Genomic DNA, 19,764 nt, shown 5'->3' on the forward strand with positions numbered 1-19,764 from the left:
AAGTTCCTCAAGGCTTACCAACCCCCTTCCTCTCTCCCCAGTTGATAACAGTCATTCCTGTAGCTTTAAAGACTACCCCTATGCTCATACTCCAGGTGTCTCCTTTCTTCGGAGCTCATATTGTAAATCCAACCGCCTCCTTGCTATCTCCACTGGGAAATCTCTCAAGCATCTTAAAGTTAACAAGTTCAAAAGTGGAGCTTATAATTTCAACCACTCTCCCTAAAACCTGCTTGTCCCCTCATCATGCCAGTCATGACCCGCTATTCACCTAGCCAGTCATCGGAAGTCATTCTTGCCCCTACCTCCAGTCACCAAGTCTGTCAGCTCCACCTCTGCTCACTTTTCCTCTCCCATCTCCACCACTGACACCCTCGTCTAGGATACCATCTTCTTGCACCTGCACATCCACTCTCCAGCCCCCTACCCTCAGTACATTCTCCACAGAGCAGCTACCATGACAGTTTAAATCATTTCATTCCCGTGCTTACATCCCTTCTGTGATGTTGATCTGGTCTTTCACAAATTTCCTAACCCATTCTCTCCTTCTGGTACATGGTAAAATTGTGAAGTTAGGCGTGGGGCATGTGACTTTCTTTGGATAATGAATTGGGAGCAAAAGTGATATGGATCACTTCTGGATGGAAACTTTAAGAGCCAATGTGTACTTGACCTTTTTCTCTTCCTCTGCCATGATGAGCACAATGCTCCAGAGAGGAGCTGTTCCATTAGCCTGGATTCTTCACTGAGGATATGATGGCAAAGTGGATGTCTATTTCTCATGAAATAGACATATGTGAAGCTACACCTTCAACGGCTCCCAAATGCACTGAGAATTACTTACAAATGCTGTACCATAATCAACAGATTCCAATATAAATAGCTCCTGTGTACCTATCCAACTTCATCTTGGGCTTCTCTCTCCCGTTCACTATATTCCACTCACATTGGCCTCCTTGCAAATTTTGGAACACACCAAGCCCCCTTCTACACTTTCTTTTAATCCTCACCTGAGGACATTTTTCCATTTTTTGTACAGATAAAGTGGGAGGGAGAAAGAGGAAGAGAGAGAGAGAGAAACATCGATGCGAAAGGGACACATCGAGTGGCTGCCACCCGCACGACCAACCAGGGCCGGGGACAAACTGCAACCGAGGTACATGCCCTTAGCGGGAACCGAACCCGGGTATCTCTGGACCACAGGCGGACGCTCTAACCGCTGAGCCAAACCGGCCAGGGCTACACTTTCTTTTTGAAAATATGTTTTTATTTATTTTTGAGAGAGAGAGGAAAGGACAAAGAGATACAAACATTGATGTGAGAGAGAAACATCAATAGGCTGTCTCCTTCTGGGGGATTGAGCCCGCAACCCGGGCATGTGCCCTGACCGGGAATTGAAGACGCTCAATCCACTAAGCCACACCAGCCAGGCCCCTTTCTATACTTTCATGCAATGTTCTTTGTATGGCTCACTCCTCAACCTTTAGATCTCAGTTTAAGTATTACCTCCTCAGAGATATTTCCCTTAACCATTTTATCAAAGGCGACCCCTCACCGTGATTCTCCATCCCGGCACCCTGACCATTTCACACCACAGTCTGTAATAATGATTCCTCTCTTTGATTGACTGTCTCTCTCACTACGACTGTAAGTACCATGAGGGAGGAGCTCACCACTATCTCCAGTGCCTAGCATTGTACCCTCACTCACTATAGCACCCTAATATAAGATTAAGCACTTGATAAATATTTGTTCAATGAACAAATAAAAAACGACTCAAAAAATGAACACTACAGACATCATGTCACATATCACAGAGGCACAGAGGTAGTGGTGGGAACAGGGAGGGAACTCACATTTACAGTTAGGTAACTAAGAATGACTACAGTGTACCTAACATTAATTTAGGTACTTTACATATGCTATCTTTCTAGGTTCTCAATAGTCCTAGGAAGTCAATATTAATACCTTTACTTTATAAATCAGGCAAATGAGGCTCAACCTGCGCAAGTACTAAACCAGTAAAGTAACAGCAGCAGTTTTAACTCAGACCTGTTAACCCTTTCCCTCCAAACCATGATGCTTCCCAGAAGTTAAACTGCTGCTGTATTTCCTCACTAAATACTTTTCCACTATGCATATACATCTTATGCAAATACTACTTCTACTACAAGAAACAGTTTTTGTTTTTTCAGGCTTATCCTAAAGGCTATTTCAGGTATTGTTTGTTATCTAGGATAAGTGAAGGCAGAATGATGCAGCAAATCCAAACTACAGATAAATCAGACATTTTGTGGGAACTTTTTCCTTAAGTCTTTCATCTCAGAGTAAAAAGCTACTACAATTAGGAAATAGGTCTGTGTTCTGCATTTGTTTTATGGGACTTGAGATCAACTTATATTGGCTTAATTTACCATCTTGCCCCATCACCAAATGCTAATTCCGCTGATCACAGAACATGAAAAGCTAAATGGTATAAGGGAATCTGATCCACAGTGCTGATTAGCACAGGCTCCAACAAGCATCTAAACAAATAAAACCACCTGGCATTTTTCCTCTGGCCATCTTCAGACGAAGTAATGTATTAACAACAGAAAGGCAGGCCTGGAAAGCTCCCAAACAGTTCTTCTGGGTTCTGAATAGACTCACAGAATAATCAGAGCATAAGAGCCTGGCCCAACTGGCTCAGTTGGTTGAGCATCATCCTAGGCACCAAAAGGTCGTGGGTTTGATTCTTGGCCAGGGCATGCATGGGAAGCAACTGATTAATGTTTCTCTCTCACTCTCTCTTCTTCCTCCCTCTAAGCATGTCCTTGGGTAAGAATTTAAAAAAAAATAAAGGCATGTTTAAGAAGAAAGAAAACTTAGAGACCATCTACTTAAATCTCCTTTTAACAGTTGAACAAACAGGCCAAGCAAGCAGTTACTTATTTCCCTAAGAAAAGCAAGACTCCTGATTCCTAGTCCAGTGCTCCTTCCACAATAATGCCTGGCCTCCCTAATCAAGAACTGGTGATGATGTCAAAGTAACCAGAAGATAACACCTAGATGACACAGACTGTAAATTCCCCAATGTCTTTCTTTCTCTTCATCTTCATTTAGATAACCCCGAACAAAAAGAACAAATGCAATAAAAACAAAGATCAGGAAGAGCTATTTTAATTTTCTATTAAACATTCTTCCAAAAGCATTATTTTACCCCATATCTTACTGAGTTATAAGAAATAACATTAGCATTAGAAAAAGTAGGAAGAAAGATAAATGTGGATAATTAAACATATGAAAAGGAAAATTGTAACAAAGGACTGAGAGCTTTATAGCCTTAAATTAATATGAGGTTATAATTTTAATTACTGTGCATCTCAAAGCAAATTTTACTGTTAAATGATTTAACATTGATTTTTTTCAAGAAGGAAATTAATTTGAAAATATTTTTATTTTAAAAATAGGCTGTGTTCAGCTATAAATGTTTTTCCCCAAGCTCTGATCGTGTTTTTATTTAAATTTGGGAAGAAAATATCATTCTGATGGCACAAAATGCAAAATTTAAAAATTTTAAATCCCAGTACAGAATTTTAAGAACCATTATTGGAAAATCGATTAAGGTCATTAAGTGCACAACACTAATTTCTGGCCAGCTTCTAGTACCTTGTTTCTTCTCTAGTTCTCCCAAGGAAAACTTAAATTGAATCTTCAGCAGAATAATCCTTAAATATACTTTATAAGCAAAATGAGAGCTTTTGTTTACATAGTTTTTGGATTTTGCTGTCCCTAATTTTATTCTGAAATTCGATTTTACCCTAAACCATAATTATCATATTAACTTTGTAACACACAGTTGTATGCACTTCAGCAAAGCAGTAGTATACCATCTGGCTCTATTCACCCAGAGCTTAGGAAAAACAGGATTGGTCACACCCATTCAAAAACAAATCTCATGCTATTTGCCAATGTATGGTTTCAGTCTAAGTTCTGACAGTGAAATATATGGATATATATATCTGTAAGTCTCATCTTGATTCTCAAAAGTAGGCACAGGAAGTTCTTCACAGTTTAGCTTTGCCCGGTTGGAGTTGAAGGCTTTGTAACTTCATAGCCAGACCCATGTTGCCAGTGACTTTCAGTTTGCCTTGAAAGAAGGCCTGTGAGTAAGAAGAAAGAAAACTTATTACTTGGTGTTTTTTGTTTTGAGATTGCTGATATTTCTAGACTATCCAGCCCTGAGATCACTTATCAGATCTCTTATACTTTCATCCAAATATGAAAGTCAGCTTTCTGGAATAGATTTAGAACCAGATTCTTCAAAAAGAATGAACTGTAAAAGCCACGCATTACATAGAGCCGTCAAAAGGCACAGCTTTCCCACGTATCTTCTCTTAGAAATTGAGTCTGCCTTTGCCTGCTTCCCTCAATGGTGGTACGTTTCCCAAATATTAGGCTACGTGGGTTTACACTAGATTGATTTTGTTTAAAAATATTACATGTGGGTCAGAAATATGAACTAAAATTTTCAGAAGTCTGCTGACAGAAAAAGCACATGCTTAACACACTTAGAAACTCTTGGAATACGATATGGATGCAATGTCACCAATCCCCCCCCCCCCCCTTTTTGGTCTCCATGATAAAGAACTTATCCCTAAGGAGGGAGGCCAGGCAGCCTGCTGAGACTGAGGTGCTTGTGTTCATCTTTGGCTCAGTAGGAATCCAGCCAATCTGAAGTGTAGAGCCACAGTTTGTTCCATTTAACAACTGCCTGGGATTAGATCACATGAGGTTTGCTAAATTTATCATGAAACAAAATCCCGGGAAAACTTTAGAGAAATGGCAGAATTGGGAACATAGCCTGATTTCCCTGCTATGATCTCAGTCTTTTCCCTAAACTCTTAAAATAAGTAAGGGCTAGATGAAAAAAGTTCCTGGTAGTCTCAGTTTTTAACAAGAACATTAAGATGTTAGGAGTTCTTCTGCCTCAGCCATGGGAATGCAGAGCCCTGCTTTTTGTACACCTTCTAGTAAGGGTGACTAATTCCTTTTTTTCCCCTCTCCTCTGTCTGGACAAACTAAATATTTCCTTCCTATATGGCACACAGCCTTCTGTCTGATGACTTAAAGGTCAGGTGTCTCAGAACACAATATATTTAACATATGTCCTTTAAAAATATGAACCAGTGGTACCTAAAAGACAAACTCATCATCTTCCCCTTTTTTAAATTAAAAGAGAAAATGACTTTTTATTTACTAATTATTATAGAGAACACATGAATCTTTGCCCTTTGGAGAATCCAAACATAAGAATCATTTTAATCTGGCCCTAGGTGTTCTTCATACGTGCTTGCTGCTGGAGAGCATGCTGCTTTATTTCAACTGTAGCCAAACACTGAAATTATAATTTCCACTGTAGGTAGTGGTTTCCAGTCAAATCCTCTACTGAGCATAAGGGAAGGTCATTAGCACATTAATAGAAAGGTCTGTCATTTTTTATCTTTAATTCCCTTGGGTGCTAACAGGTGCTCAAGAAAAACAGGCTGACACTTCACTCCCCTAAATCGGTGGTAAACAGATAAACTGAGAGAGCTCAGGGTGGCCGACATGTGAAGTCTGATCACCCTGCCAAGGAAGTGTGTGGAGTGAGTGCACAGTGAAATGAGGAGCAGTGGGTGGGAAGGGGAATGACAGCCAGCTCCTATATTGGTGGCCTCTGTTCTGGCCAGATTTTTGGAGTGGGCTCATTGGGTGGAAATATCAGTGCCAACAGTGTGTATTCAGTTGAAAAGTCACACATGCACTTCTCTCATTTGTCAACGCGTTAACTGAAATATGCTTAGTTGCTTAGAAAAAGCATTTTTAAAAGTAATACATGGCCCTGGCTGGTTTGGCTCAGCGGTTAGAGCGTCGGCCTGTGGTCCAGAGAGACCCGGGTTCAGTTTCCGCTAAGGGCACGTACCTCGGTTGCAGCTTGTCCCCGGCCCTGGTTGGGTCGGGTGGCAGCCACTCAATGTGTCCCTTTCACATCAATGTTTCTCTTTCTCCCTCCACTCTATCTGAGCAAAATATCGAAAAATGTCCTTGAGAATTAAAAAAAAAAACTCTCAACAATGAAAAAAAAAAAAAAAGTAATACATGTGGGAGTCAGATTTAGTTGTTTTATCCAATCTTTAGAATTACCAGGGGACCACAGGAATAAGACCTAAAACAAATCAGGCTAAGGTGACAGAAAAAGTAAGGCTATAATGAAAAGAAGCACATCGTAGTTTCCTTTTTATTATCTATGGCTAATGGGAAGCTCAGTATACAGTGGTCTGTTCACCACTAACAACTAAAGAAGAACACAGGAGCCCTGGCCGGTTTGGCTCAGTGGTTAGAGCGTTGACCTGCAGTCCAGAGAAACCCGGGTTCGGTTTCTGCTAAGGGCACGTACCTTGGTTGCAGTTTGTCCCCACCCTGGTTGGGGTCATGTGGATGGCAACCACTCAATGTGTCTCTCTCACATCAATGTTTCTCTCTCTCTCTCTTCCTCCCTCTCTCTCTCTCACTCTATCTGAAGATGAATGCAAAAGTGTCCTTGGGTGAGGGGAAAAAAAAAAGAATACAGGAAAATCTATACAAGGCATAAATACATTTCAGACAAATACAATATAGTCCAGCAATCGTGAAACTTAACAGAAGTCAGGCATTGTGCTAAGTTCTGGAGACAAGACAAGATCTGTGTGGTTTGTCCCTTTAAGATAACCACAATCCAATGGGGAAGACAGGCACGTTAAGACTCATATGTGACAAGTGTTAAGCAAGCAGCCCAGGAAGTGGATCAGAAGAGGGACCGGCTACAGCTCCCCAACAACTTGGAAGGAGGTCTTTGGAGATTCAATCTGAGCTTAATTTGAGTTTATTGAGGATGGACAACTCAGGCAAAAACTCAAGCAAAGATACAAAATGTTAAAGGTCACACCTTTGTTCACACCTCTCCCTCCTTCCACGTGGATTGTTCCTACTCTCCATCTGTGCACCGCTCACTTATGAACCTCTGGACTCAGCTCAAGTGTCACTTTCTCTGTGAACCTTTCTCTGAGGGCCCAGGAAGTCATGGCTGTTTCTCCCCCACCCCCTGATCACGAACCAGGCATGACACCTTTGTATACTCTGTTGCAGATCTGTTTTGTACCAAACTGTGGACACCTTGAGCACGAATATTTTATTCACCTGGGCATTTCCAACACATAGAACAGTGTCTGACACACAGTCTGCTCCACAAATGTTTGTTGTTTGTTAAGTGAACACTGGGTTTTGTGGGTTTGACCACTTTGCACTTTATGATATGCGACTGAGGCAGGAGAATAGAATGGGCTAAAAGACCCACCTACTGGAAGGATGTAAGTGCCATTACACTTACCGACTGAGGATTCATTTTACCAGTCATTAAAGCCATCAAGTCCGAGTCAGCCATTGTGATTGTGCAGTCAGCCTTCTTATCTAAAAGAGAGATATACAGAAGAAAAGAGAAAAGAGGAGTGTTCAGTGTTATGTGTACATTTTAGCCAAAAGCCACGGATGGACTGCAGCAGAATCACGTCCAGTGCTGGAGCAGTGTGGGAAAATGGCATTCAATGGCAGCCTGGCAAAATGTGGCATAAATCACAAACAGCCTCAACATTTAACAAGAGAGAATTGATTAAAGAAATGATGGCACTATGTAAACAACCATTTATTCAACAGGTATTCTAAAAGCATCTAGAAATACTAAGTATTTTTTTTTAGTCTGAGGACTTTTAATGGATAGTCTACTGACACTCTCAAGAAGGCTAAAAGCAGAAAATGTTATTTTGCTAATATATCATCGATGGTTTCATCTCTTCGATTTTGTTCCTAGCTCCCTATAAATTGGTAAATATCTAAGAGTTTTCATTTGTAATAAATATTTTAAGTGGAACCATGCAATATTTACTTTTTCAGGTCTGGTTCTTTTGCTTGGCATTGTATGATTCATATTGTTGCATGTAGCAACAGTAGCAGTAGTTCATTTTTACTACAGGAATGCACCAGAATTTATTTATTCATTCCACAGTTGATGTAGCTTTGCAGTGTTTCCATTTTGGGGCCTTGTGAATCTCCAAAATAAATAAAATCAATCTAGCCCTGGCTGGTTTGGCTCAGCGGTTAGATCATCGGCCTGCAGTCCGGAGAGACCGGGGTTCAGTTCCTGCTAAGGGCACGTACCTCGGTTGCAGTTTGTCCCCGGCCCTGGTTGGGTCGTGTGGGTGGCAGCCACTCGATGTGTCCCTTTCACATCGATGTTTCTCTCTCTCTCTCTTCCTTCCACTCTATCTCAACAAAATATTAAAAAGTGTCCCCTGGTAAGGATTAAAAAAAAAAAAAATTTAAATAAAATCAATCTATAGTGATACAATTAGGAATAGTGGCTCCTTTTGGGAGTAGGTGGTGATAAAAGGAGGTGTGAGGGAGGCTTCTGGATGCTGGCAACATTCTGCACCTTGATCTGGAAGATACATTCATTTGTTAACATTTATCAATTGTATACTTCAGACTTATGCCCTTTATTATGTGCTAGACTTCAATAAAAATTTTACACAAAACAAAACAAAAAAACAGGTGGTAGGTTGGATTTGACCCATAGACTATAGTTTTTCAACCCCTAAAGTAGATGGTGACATTACAGGAGAGTAATTTTTTCATTTTCTCTATCTTTTCTCATTTTTTTTTATACTGAGTATATATTACCTATATAATACAAAAATTTAAAAATATTAATTTTAATATCATCAAAGTATACTGAAAAAGACTGTACAACAAAGACTCTAATAGCTCATTGTCAAATCAGCCATGTCTACCTTAGACAAATGAGAGGTTTCAGGTACAAAAGAAAAAATTCTCCAAGAAATCAAACTTATTAGTAGTGTTTCAGGCAATCAATATAACAATAGTATTCTAACAGCTGACACCTCCTCACATTAAAGTTGGCCTCTCTCAGAAAACAAGTCACTTTCTCACAATTCTGTTTTATTTTTCTTTGCACTTTTTATTTATTCTTCGTTGCACTTATCTGAAACTACCTTATGTGCTTGTATATGTGTTTTCTGTCTGTATTTGTCCACTAGAATAAAAACTTCATGGGGCAGGGCCCTTGTCAGTTTGTTCACCACTATATCCCCAGGGCCTTGAAGAGCACTTGATATATAAAGGGTAATCAATAAATTCTTGTTGAATAAATAAAAAGTAATTTAGAATTAAAATAATCAAATTATGGCCCAATAATCAGATAATCTATGCCTTAATAAAAGAAATAGGGATTGCTATCTCTGCCACAAGGGCCATTTGGATATTTATAACATCAGTCACGGGCCATAGAACATTATCAACTTAAAAATTAGCCTGCTATATTTGGTCAGGCTAATTTGGCGAGGCATGTGATGTTAGCTGGTATTGATTTCTTGGGCCTCATCCGGTCTTCTAGCTGGACATACCCCATGGACACAATCTAAATGTTTGTGTCCCCCCTCCAAAATTCATATGTAGGAATCTTAACTCCTGATGCTATTAGTAGGCAGGGCCCGTTGGGAGGTCATGAAGGTGGAGCCTTAATGGATGGAATTATAAAAGACTCCAAAGAGACCCCTAGCTCCTTTTACCATGTGAGCCCACAGCAAGAGAGCACTGGTTATGAACCAGGAAGAGGGCCCTCACAGAACGTGACTATGCGGGCACCTTGATCTTGTACATCCAGCCTCCAGAACTGTGAGAAATAAATTTCTATTGTTTATAAGCCACCCAGTCTGTGGTATGTTTGTTACAGCAGCCCGAATGGACAAAGACAGGGCAAACCATTAAATTATAGCATGTCCATATTATTAAATAACTAAAACAAGATTGAAAATAAAAAGAAATAGCTCCTAAAGAGAATGAAATTCAATGGCCATTCCATCTTTGCCTTTAACAAAATTTTCCCTTATTACTGGAAAAAAGGTGTGAAGCCTTGAAAATGACAGAATTTACTATCTATAAAATCCAATTTTCTTGTAGATATATAACATCAAAGAGCAGGCAGGGGAAAAAAAAAAAAAGCTAGCAAATTGAGATAGTTGGACTTCATCCTACTATCCCAAGCAAGGACTTTCAGTCATTGAAAGGTGGCTTTAGGAAGTGAAGTCTGCTGCTGCTGTAGTATCAGCCAAGCACTTCACATACATACTCATTTGACTGTTACAACTCTATGAGGGTCAGAGAGGTGAAATAACTTGCTCAAGATCACATAGCTAGTAAGCAGCTGAGCTAGGTCTGAAAGCAGATTCTTGCAGCCACAACCCATACTCCCAACTCTTTGGCTCTATGGCTTTCTCTTGTTATAAGATGGATACAAACCCATTTAACAGCTCAGTTTTAATTGGGCCTTCACCAATTCAGTAGCATCTGATGAATCCCAGATGCACGCTCAGTTCCCCATATCTTTTTGAGGAGTCTTAGACAAGACTAATGTGTTCAAGCAAAATTCATGTTTAATATATGAGTTGGGAAGGAAGCAACAACTTACTGAGCACTTACTATGCTAAACTGCTTTATGTACCTTATCTCATTTCATCCCCACAACAGCTCCATGACTAGAAATTATTCTCACCATTTTCTAGATGAGACAATTGGACTCAGGGAAGATATATATCTAATAAATGACAGAGCGAAGGCCTGAACCCAGGTTTGGGTGTCTCCAAAGGCCATTATGCTCTTTCTTCTATACCTTGGGGATGGGAGGTTCTGGGGCTTTCTGTATCATGTTCCCCACAAAAGGGCAGGGTTGAAAACTCAAGTAAGTGCTGAGAGGGAAGAATAAAAGAATGAAAGAATAATGTGTTATGTCAGATTAATCAAAGTTGTTTTCCTAGAGATATGCTGTGTGAGTTGTTTCAAAGGAGAGGAGAGGGGCAGACTTCATGGGCACCTAGGCAGGAAAAAAAAGAGTATGGAAAATGCACAACGTCTAAAGTATAATCACTACCAAGCTGTTAGAATATAAGCAAATGAAATACATTTAAGTAAATCTTCGTTAACAGTAAGTAAATCTCTCAACACTATGTACACACCAAAAGAATTAGCAATTCTCTAAGATGCCAGTTCAAACTAGGACAGGTTATTAGAGTTTTAACGTAGCTGATCTTTAACAAATGGTCACTTGTTGGCTGATGTAAAAAGAGCTGGTAATTTCCAGTGGTGGCTTTTACTGGGTAAGTCTGCTGCCAGCACGTGTCAGTTTCAGCAGAAATCACCTCGCTCAGGGGTAAGATCCCTTCAGGTCTGGGGTGGGGCACCTGAGGGGAGAGTTCACTGCCAGAGTCCATATGAGGCAACAAGGTTTTTCTGAAATTATGCAATAGCTTTCCATAAGTATATTATCTTTCATGACGAACAAACGCCAATAACAAAAGAGAAGAATTTAAATCACCTTAACATCTGCTTGGGCATATCAGAATATAATCCTGACGTATCTGTAACTCTTTAGTCATTGAAAAAAAATTGGCACTATTTCCCCAAAGTTCTTTTTATTTCTAAAAGCTAGAATCTATATAAAACAGCTTACAGAAGTCAAATATGTAGTTATTTTTCTGTCCACTCATTTTGAGAAAAAAGACTATGTATAGTTCAGGAACTTCTCACAACAGTACCAAACGGCCCACACCAGATGGATTCCCTTACTACAGCTCAGCTTTTCCTCTGTTAATATCTAGTTGATTCCTTATTTAATAGCACATATAACACTGCTATTAACATTTCTCCTGTCTCAAAGCTTTAAATTCTATTCCAGGAGTTCTGCCAACCTCCTCTCCACTTCAAAATGCCCCTGAAGCCCTGGCCGGTTTTGCTCAGTGGTTAGAGCGTCGGCCTGTGGTCCTGAGAGACCCGGGTTCGGTTCCCGCTAAGGGCGCATACCTCAGTTGCAGTTTGTCCCCGGCCCTGGTCGGTCGTGCAGGTGGCAGCCACTCGATGTGTTCCTTTCACATCAATGTTTCTCTCTCTCTCTCTGTTCCTCTCTCTCCCTCCCACTCTACCTGAACAAAAAATGGAAAAATGTCCTCGGGTGAGGATAAAAAAAAAAAAAATGCCCCTGAATATTTATCTACCTTCTCAGAGAAAGAAATATCCATCCCTCCTTGCTAAGGCTAACCTTCATTCTACCTGTGCTCCTAATGTCAACCTCTCCTCTAGGAGCACCCTCCAAAATGTATCAATAATCAACTCTACCATATCCTCAGGTGAGGATTAAGGGAAAAAAAAGTATGAGACTAAATGAGATCCCCAGTAGATAGAACTGAGCCTTGGAGCACTCCAATGTTTAGAAATTTTGAGGTGAGGAGGAAACAGGAAGAGAGGCTAAGAAGGAGCAGTCAGTAGGTAAGAGGAGAAAGCCTGGAAGAAGATCATGAGGGCTGGGAATTTAGCAACATTGTACGCACTGGTGACCCTGTTAAGAATAACTGTCTAGAGCCCTGAGGACAAAAGCTGACTAGAGCCCTGGCCAGTTTGGCTCAGCAGTTAGAGCATCAACCCGCAGACCAGAGAGGCCTGGGTTTGGTTCCTGCTAAGGGCATGTACCTCAGTTGCAGTTTGTCCCCGGCCCCAGTTGGGGTCGTGTGGGTGGCAACCACTCAATGTGTCTCTCTCACATCGATGTTTTTCTCTCTTCTTCCCTCTCTCCCTCCTGCTCTATCTGAAGATAAATGCAAAAATGTCCTCAGGTGAAGATTAAAAAAAAAAAAAAGCTGACTGGAGTGGGTTCAAGAAAGACTGGGATGAAAAAGAGAAAGCTATGAAATAAATGGTTGATAGTAAAGGAAAAAAAAAAAAAAAAGACTGGGATGAGAGAAAGTGGAGATAGTGAATATAGACAGGTCTTTCAAGCCACATTACCATATACTGAATCGTGTACTTTACAGACTAATTAAGAGATAATTCTTGTAATTCTCCCATCAAACCTGTGAAATAGGTACCACTTATTATTCCCAGGTATAGATCAGAAAACTGAGGCTCAAAAAGTTAAATAATTTATTCAAGGTCAAAATCTGTGAGTAGCAAGGACAGGGCCCTAACCCAAGTTTGTCTAACTCCAAAGCTTAAGATTGGTGACTCTGTGATAGTCTCTCCATCTTTGGAGAGAGGCAGCTGTGACCTATTCTGATTCCCAATTCACTAGTTCAACAAGGTCCTCACACCGGCCCTTTTTGGGAACACCAAAGCAGACTCCCATTTTCCTTTGTGAACTTGTCCATGTTCCTATAAAAGAAGTCATTACTGCACTGACCTGAGTTAGGAAGCACTGATCCTTTGCCATTCTTCACATCCACCACCCAGGTGGCTTCTTGACCCCCAGGGCCATCCTTCACCTTGAAGGCAAAAATACCACCGATTTTCTTTACAAACTCTTCGCCTTCCTGGAAAGAAGAATAACATTGGGAGTTATATTAAGCTCGTGTCTCTGGCTTTTCCTCCAATCAAATTAAATGTTTGAATAGATACATGATGTGAGCAGCTGGTGGCCCAGGAGCAAGGGTAGTCCCCAAGCTCCTTTAGGATCTTTTTACCCAGAAAAGTCTAAAAGGCAACCAGGCAACAACTCACTCATCTGCCAAGTCTTTCTTTAAAAATGGCTACCTGGACTTCCGGTCAAGATGGTGGCGTAGGTAAACGCGGTATCGCGTCCTCCCACAACCACATCAAAGTTACAACTAAACTAAAGAACAACCATCATTCAAAACCGCCTGAAATCAAGCTGAATGGAAGTCATACAACTACGGAACTAAGGGGGAAAAAAAAAGCAGCTACATCCAGACTGGTAGGACGGCGGCGGCGCAAGGGGGGGCGGCGGCGGCGGCGGCGCAGCAGCGAGACGGGCTGGTCCCACACCCAAGTGTGGTGGATAAAAATCAGGAGGATCCCGCGGCTGGGAAGGTCCTTCCTGAGGACTGAGGGGTCCCCGTCCCACACCAGGTGCCCCGTTCAGGGTTCCAGTGCCAGGAAGAGAATCCCCATAACTTCTGGCTGGAAAAACCAGCGGAAACTGAGGCTCAGGGAAGCTGAAGCGGCTGGAACCCCAGGCAGCTCCCTAAAGGGCCGGCGCACGGAGTTATCGGACTCTCTCCCTCTAAGCTCGGAGGGGAGGCAGCTCGAGGGGCACCAGAGACATACAGGGAAGAACTGAGCTGTTTGGCACTGGAGCGAGCGCTGGAGAGGGGTCTTCCTCGGGGACAAACGTGCTGTCAGAGGCCTTTGTTCCTTTGGTGAGCCCTTCCCTGGGGGGCGGCAGACAGAAGCCATATCTGGGACTCCAGCAACCTGGCTCACACTGGTAGCCCCGCCCTGCTGACTCCCTGAGGCCCCGCCCTGCCCCGCCCCACACAACTTTCAAGCTGTTGCCACTTGCTTAACCATAGGATTGGCCGGTCTTGGATCCTGCTTCAGGTTTTTCCTAAATTCTTTCAAACGAGCAGCATCGGGTCTCAGCGAGCCCCATACCTCTCATTAAGTAATACACAGAAACAAACACAGGGAGGCAGCCAAAATGAGGAGACAAAGAAACAGGCCCCAAATGAAAGAACAGAACAAAACCCCAATAAAAGAACTAAGCGAAAGGGAGATAAGCAACCTAACAGATACTGAGTTCAAAATACTGCTTATAAGGATGCTCAATGAACTTAGTGAGAACCTCAGTGAACTTAGGGAGGGCCTCAAGAGCATAAAAAAGGACAAGTTAGAAATCATGGATACACAGTTAGAATTAAAGGAGGCATTAACTGAAATAAAGAATAATTTACACAGCTTCAATAATAGAGTATGTAGATCCAAGGAGCAAACCATCGATTTGGAATATAAGGAAGCAAAAAATCCCCAATCAGAACAGCAAAAAGAAAAAAGAATCCAAAAAATGAGGATAGAGTAAGGAGCCTCTGGGATAACTTCAAGCGTGCCAACATTCGCATCTTGGGGGTGCCCGAAGGAGAAGAGAGAGAACAAGAAATCGAAAACCTGTTTGAAACAATAATGGCAGAAAACTTTCCTAACTTGGTGAAGGAAACAGACATACAAGTCCAGGAAGCACAGAGAGTCCCAAACAAGATGAACCCCAAGAGGCCCACACCAAGACACATCATCATCAAAATGCAAAAGGTTCAAGACAAAGAGAGAATATTAAAAGCAGCAAGAGAAAGGCAGCTAGTTACCTACAAGGGAGTACCCATTAGGCTGTCAGCTGATTTCTCAAAAGAAACTTTGCAGGCCAGAAGGGAGTGGCAAGAAATATTCAGAGTGATGAAAACCAAGAACCTACAACCAAAATTACTCTATCCTGCAAAGCTGTCATTTAGAATCGATGGACATACAAAAACTTTCCCAGACAAGAAAAAGTTAAAGGAGTTCATCACCACCAAACCGTTATTATATGAAATGATGAAGGGTCTTTTTGAAGAAAAAGATAAAATGTATGAACAAACAAAATGGCAATGAATGCATATCTATCAACAATGGAATCTACAAACAAAATGAACAGGAAGAACAGAAACATTCTCATAGATACAGAGAACATTTTGTTGGTTGCCAGTTGGGAAGGGGATTGGGGGAATGGGTGAAAAAGGTGAAGGGATTAAGAAGCACAAATTCATTGCTAGACTGACAAACCTCAAAGGGAAAGGGGTTGGGGGGGTGGGAAGAAATAAACCAAAGAACTTATATACATAACCAATGGACACAGACAATAATGTGGGAAAAGGTGGGAGGGGGGCGGGAGTGGGGAGGAGGGGGTCAATGGGGGAAAAATGTGGAACATCTGTAATACATTTTACATCCAACAATAAAGATTTGGAAAAAAAAAAAAATGGCTTCCTGGTTACAATGGGTGGAAGGAAAAGGAGGACCGAGGCGGCACACCAGCATTCTCTACGGAAATAGCCTTCACTTGTCTCAATAATTTCTGCAAGTTTCGCTCTGGCATCTCTGAATGTATGAACCTACACTCCCTCTTTTTCTTTTTTTGCAGGTAAATTCCTTTACATACATTTTTGGTTTCCCACAATTAAATATTCGTGATTCTAACAGCAATGACTTTTTCTCTGGTCAATCTATTTTCTGGATTAGTATAAAGAATTATGAAAGTAATATAACAATTTACTTTTGGATCTTGAAGAATGAAACTGGAACCCTGGCCGGTTTGGCTCAGCGGTTAGAGCGTCGGCCTGCGGTCCAGAGAGACCCGGGTTCGGTTCCCGCTAAGGGCACGTACCTCCGTTGCAGTTTGTCCCCGGCCCTGGTTGGTTGTGAGGGTGGCAGCCACTCAATGTGTCCCTTTCACATCGATGTTTCTCTCTCTTCATCTTTCTCCCTCCCACTCTATCTTTTTTTTTTTATCCTCACCCGAGGACATTTTTCCATTTTTTGTTCAGATAGAGTGGGAGGGAGAGAGAGGGAGAGAGAGAGAGAAACACTGATGTGAAGGGACACATCGAGTGGCTGCCACCCTCACGACCAACCAGGGCCGGGGACAAACTGAGGTACGCGCCTTTAGCGGGAACCGAACTTGGGTCTCTCTGTACCGCAGGCCGACGCTCCAACCGCTGAGCCAAACCGGCCAGGGCCCTCCCACTCTATCTTAACAAAAAATGGAAAAATGTCCTCAAGTGAGGATTAAAAAAAAAAGAATGAAACTGGAAAAATAATCTGATACATATCTCTGTAGGTTGGTTTTCATTCTCCTCCCTGTCCCTTTCATTCCCACTCTGCTTCATCTTCCCTTATTGCAATATTTACTGAATGAAACAATGACTGGCACCAGACACTGTTCTAGGCACCAAGAATACAGAAATAGGAATTAGAGGGATAAGTGATAATTCACTATGATGACTATAACAATACATTGGGATAAAGGGAAACATGGGGGGCTGGTGGGAAGCACAGAGGAACAGCTAAGCCAGCTAGCAGGGTGAAGGAATAACCTCACACATCTTCAAAAACAAAAACAAATTTCATCGCACTTATTTTTCTTTAGAGAGAAAACACACACTTTATTGTGAAAAAAGAAAATACCAATAAGCAAAATATATATATATAAATAATTCATAATTTCTTCACTCAAAAATATTTTAATATATGAGATCATATTGCACATACTATTTTATTATCTACTTTTCTATTTAATACAATTATCCTCATTACTATGTTTTAGATATTCTTCTACATAATTTTTTTTTTTTTTTTATCCTCACCCGAGGACATTTTTCCATTTTTTTGTTCAGGTAGAGTGGGAGGGAGAGAGAGGAACAGAGAGAGAGAGAGAAACATCGACGTGAAAGGAGCACATCGAGTGGCTGCCACCCGCACGACCGACCAGGGCCGGGGACAAACTGCAACCGAGGGACGTGCCCTTAGCGGGAACCGAACCCGGGTCTCTCTGGACCGCAGGCCGACGCTCTAACCGCTGAGCCAAACCGGCCAGGGCTCTTCTACATAATTTTAAATAACCCCATATAGACTAGCCAATGTGGCTCAGTGGTTGAGCATCGACTCATGCATCAAGAGGTCACCGGTTCACCCAACTGCTGTGGCTCAGTGGTTGAACGTCAATCCATGTACCAAGAGGTTACTGGTTTGATTCCCAGTCAGGGCACATGCCCAGGTTGTGGGCCCAATCCCCAGTGGGAGGTATGTAGGAGGCAGCCAATCGATGTTCTCTCTCATAGATGTTTCTATCTCTCCCTCTCCCTACCTCTCTCTCTGAAAATCAATTTAAAAAAAAAAAAAGGAGGACACCAGTTTGATTCCTGGTAGGGACACATGCCTAGGTTGTGGGCCAAATCCCCAGTGGGAGGTATGTAGGAGGCAGCCAATCGATGTTCTCTCTCATAGATGTTTCTCTCTCCCCCTCTCCCTACCTCTCTCTCTGAAAATCAATTTAAAAAAAAAAAAGGAGGACACCAGTTTGATTCCTGGTAGGGACACATGCCTAGGTTGTGGGCCAAATCCCCAGTGGGAGGAATGCAGAAAGCAGCCAATCGATGTGCTCTCTCATTGATGTTTCCATCTCTCTCTCCTCCTTCCTCTCTCTCTCTAAAATCAATAAAGAAAAAAATGTTTTTAAATAAATAAATAACCCCATATAGTCTTAACTGAAGTGTGCTATATTTAACCAATACTCTGTTGCTTGATATTTAGATTAGTTCTAACTTCTGGTTCTTATAACAATGCGGTGAATAACATTTGTATATCTAAATATTCTTACATAGCCTCATTTATATAAGATTAAATTCCTAGAATTAAATTTTGCTAATTAAGAACACTGAATCTGCAATTAGCATAGGTTTAAATTTCTGCTCTACTGCATACTTACATTACCCTAAGCAAGTTACTAAACCTCTCTGAATCTGTTTTAGATGTGAAATGAAGATAATAATAGAATTATATAACTCAGAGTTGTACAAAATTTTAATTATGTAAATACCCATAAAGCACAGAATAACTACTTAATAAATGTTAGCACTTTTTGTTATTTTCCTCTATGATCTGTCTGTTATTTCTGTGCCACTATTATGGTTTGATAATGTACTTTACTCTTTAGTATAGTAAATCCCCAACATAATTACTCTCTTCCAAATATTCTTGGCTATTATAGAATTTATTTTGGACTATTTCCCCCTCTTAGATATACATTACAATCATTCAGTTAGTTCTACCACTCCCCTAACCCCTACCCCAAGCATATACTGTTGGATTTTGATAGGGTTACATAAAATATATGGACCTGTTTAGGGAGAAGTAGTATTTTTAGAATATTAAGTCCTCCCATCTATGAATACGGTATATCTTCAAGTGTTCTTTCATGCCCCTTGGCAATATTTTGCCTTTTTTTTTTTCTCACAATGGCTTTTGTACATGTCTTGCCAAGGTGATTCTTAAGTGTTTTATATTGCTCTTACTAATAATATATTTATCATATTTTATGGCTGGATTAGTGTAAAAGTATAGAAAATATACTAATCTTTATTTATTTTGGAACTGGCTATGTTTTTAATTCTCTTATCATTTATAATAGTTTTTATTTCCCACCTTCTTTATTTCAGCCTTGTATCCTTATAATAATTTAAAACTAAGATTCATTTCATTTCATTCTTTTAACAAAGATTTAAGTGTTTACTATGTTCAGGCACTGTGATAAGTACCTGAAATATTCAAATAATTATTATCCCTGAAGAATTTACATAAACTGACATCAGATGCTAATCTCTGTTTCTATGTATGCAGAGAGCCTAGTTCTTTTTGTTTTTGCTGTTTGTTTTATAACAGCTTTACTGAGATACCATTTACATACCATAACATTTACCCTTTTAAAGTATCATTCAGTGGTATTTTAATATATTCAGAGTTGTGCAAACAATACCACTATCTAATTTTAGAATGTTCTCCTCACCCCTCCGCTCTTATTTTCCCCTCCTGCTAGCCCTTGGCAACCACTAATCTACTTTCTGTCTCTGTGGATTTGCTTATTCTGGACATTCCTTATAAATGGAATCATACAATATATCGTCTTTTGTGACTGGCTTCTTTCACTAAGCATAATGTTTCTAAGGTTCACTGAGGTTGAAGCATGCAACAGTAATTTTTTCCTTCCTATGGCCAAGTAATATTCCATTGTATGGATTTAGCACATTTTGTTTAGCCATTCATCAGTTGCTAGTTGTTTCTCCTTTTTAGCTATTATAAACAATACTGTGCTGGGAAGGCTTTCCT

General features: G+C 40.8%; 1 protein-coding gene across 2 annotated transcripts in view; it reads right to left on the bottom strand.

The window, feature by feature from the left end:
- Positions 1-3,186: 3,186 nt before the first annotated feature.
- Positions 3,187-19,764, bottom strand: part of SCP2 (sterol carrier protein 2) — a 102,296-nt gene continuing 85,718 nt past the window's right edge. For both annotated transcript variants that reach the window (XM_036256878.1, XM_036256877.1), the window contains 3 exons: positions 13,298-13,427; positions 7,388-7,467; positions 3,187-4,142 (listed from right to left, as the gene is read on the bottom strand). In XM_036256878.1, the coding sequence (XP_036112771.1) occupies positions 4,047-4,142; positions 7,388-7,467; positions 13,298-13,427 (306 nt within the window). In that variant the 3' untranslated portion in view covers positions 3,187-4,046. The remainder of the gene's footprint in view (positions 4,143-7,387; positions 7,468-13,297; positions 13,428-19,764) is intronic.

The sequence above is a fragment of the Molossus molossus genome, unplaced genomic scaffold (assembly GCF_014108415.1).
Source record: "Molossus molossus isolate mMolMol1 unplaced genomic scaffold, mMolMol1.p scaffold_m16_p_12, whole genome shotgun sequence".
In the NCBI taxonomy this organism is placed as follows: Eukaryota; Metazoa; Chordata; class Mammalia; order Chiroptera; family Molossidae; genus Molossus; species Molossus molossus.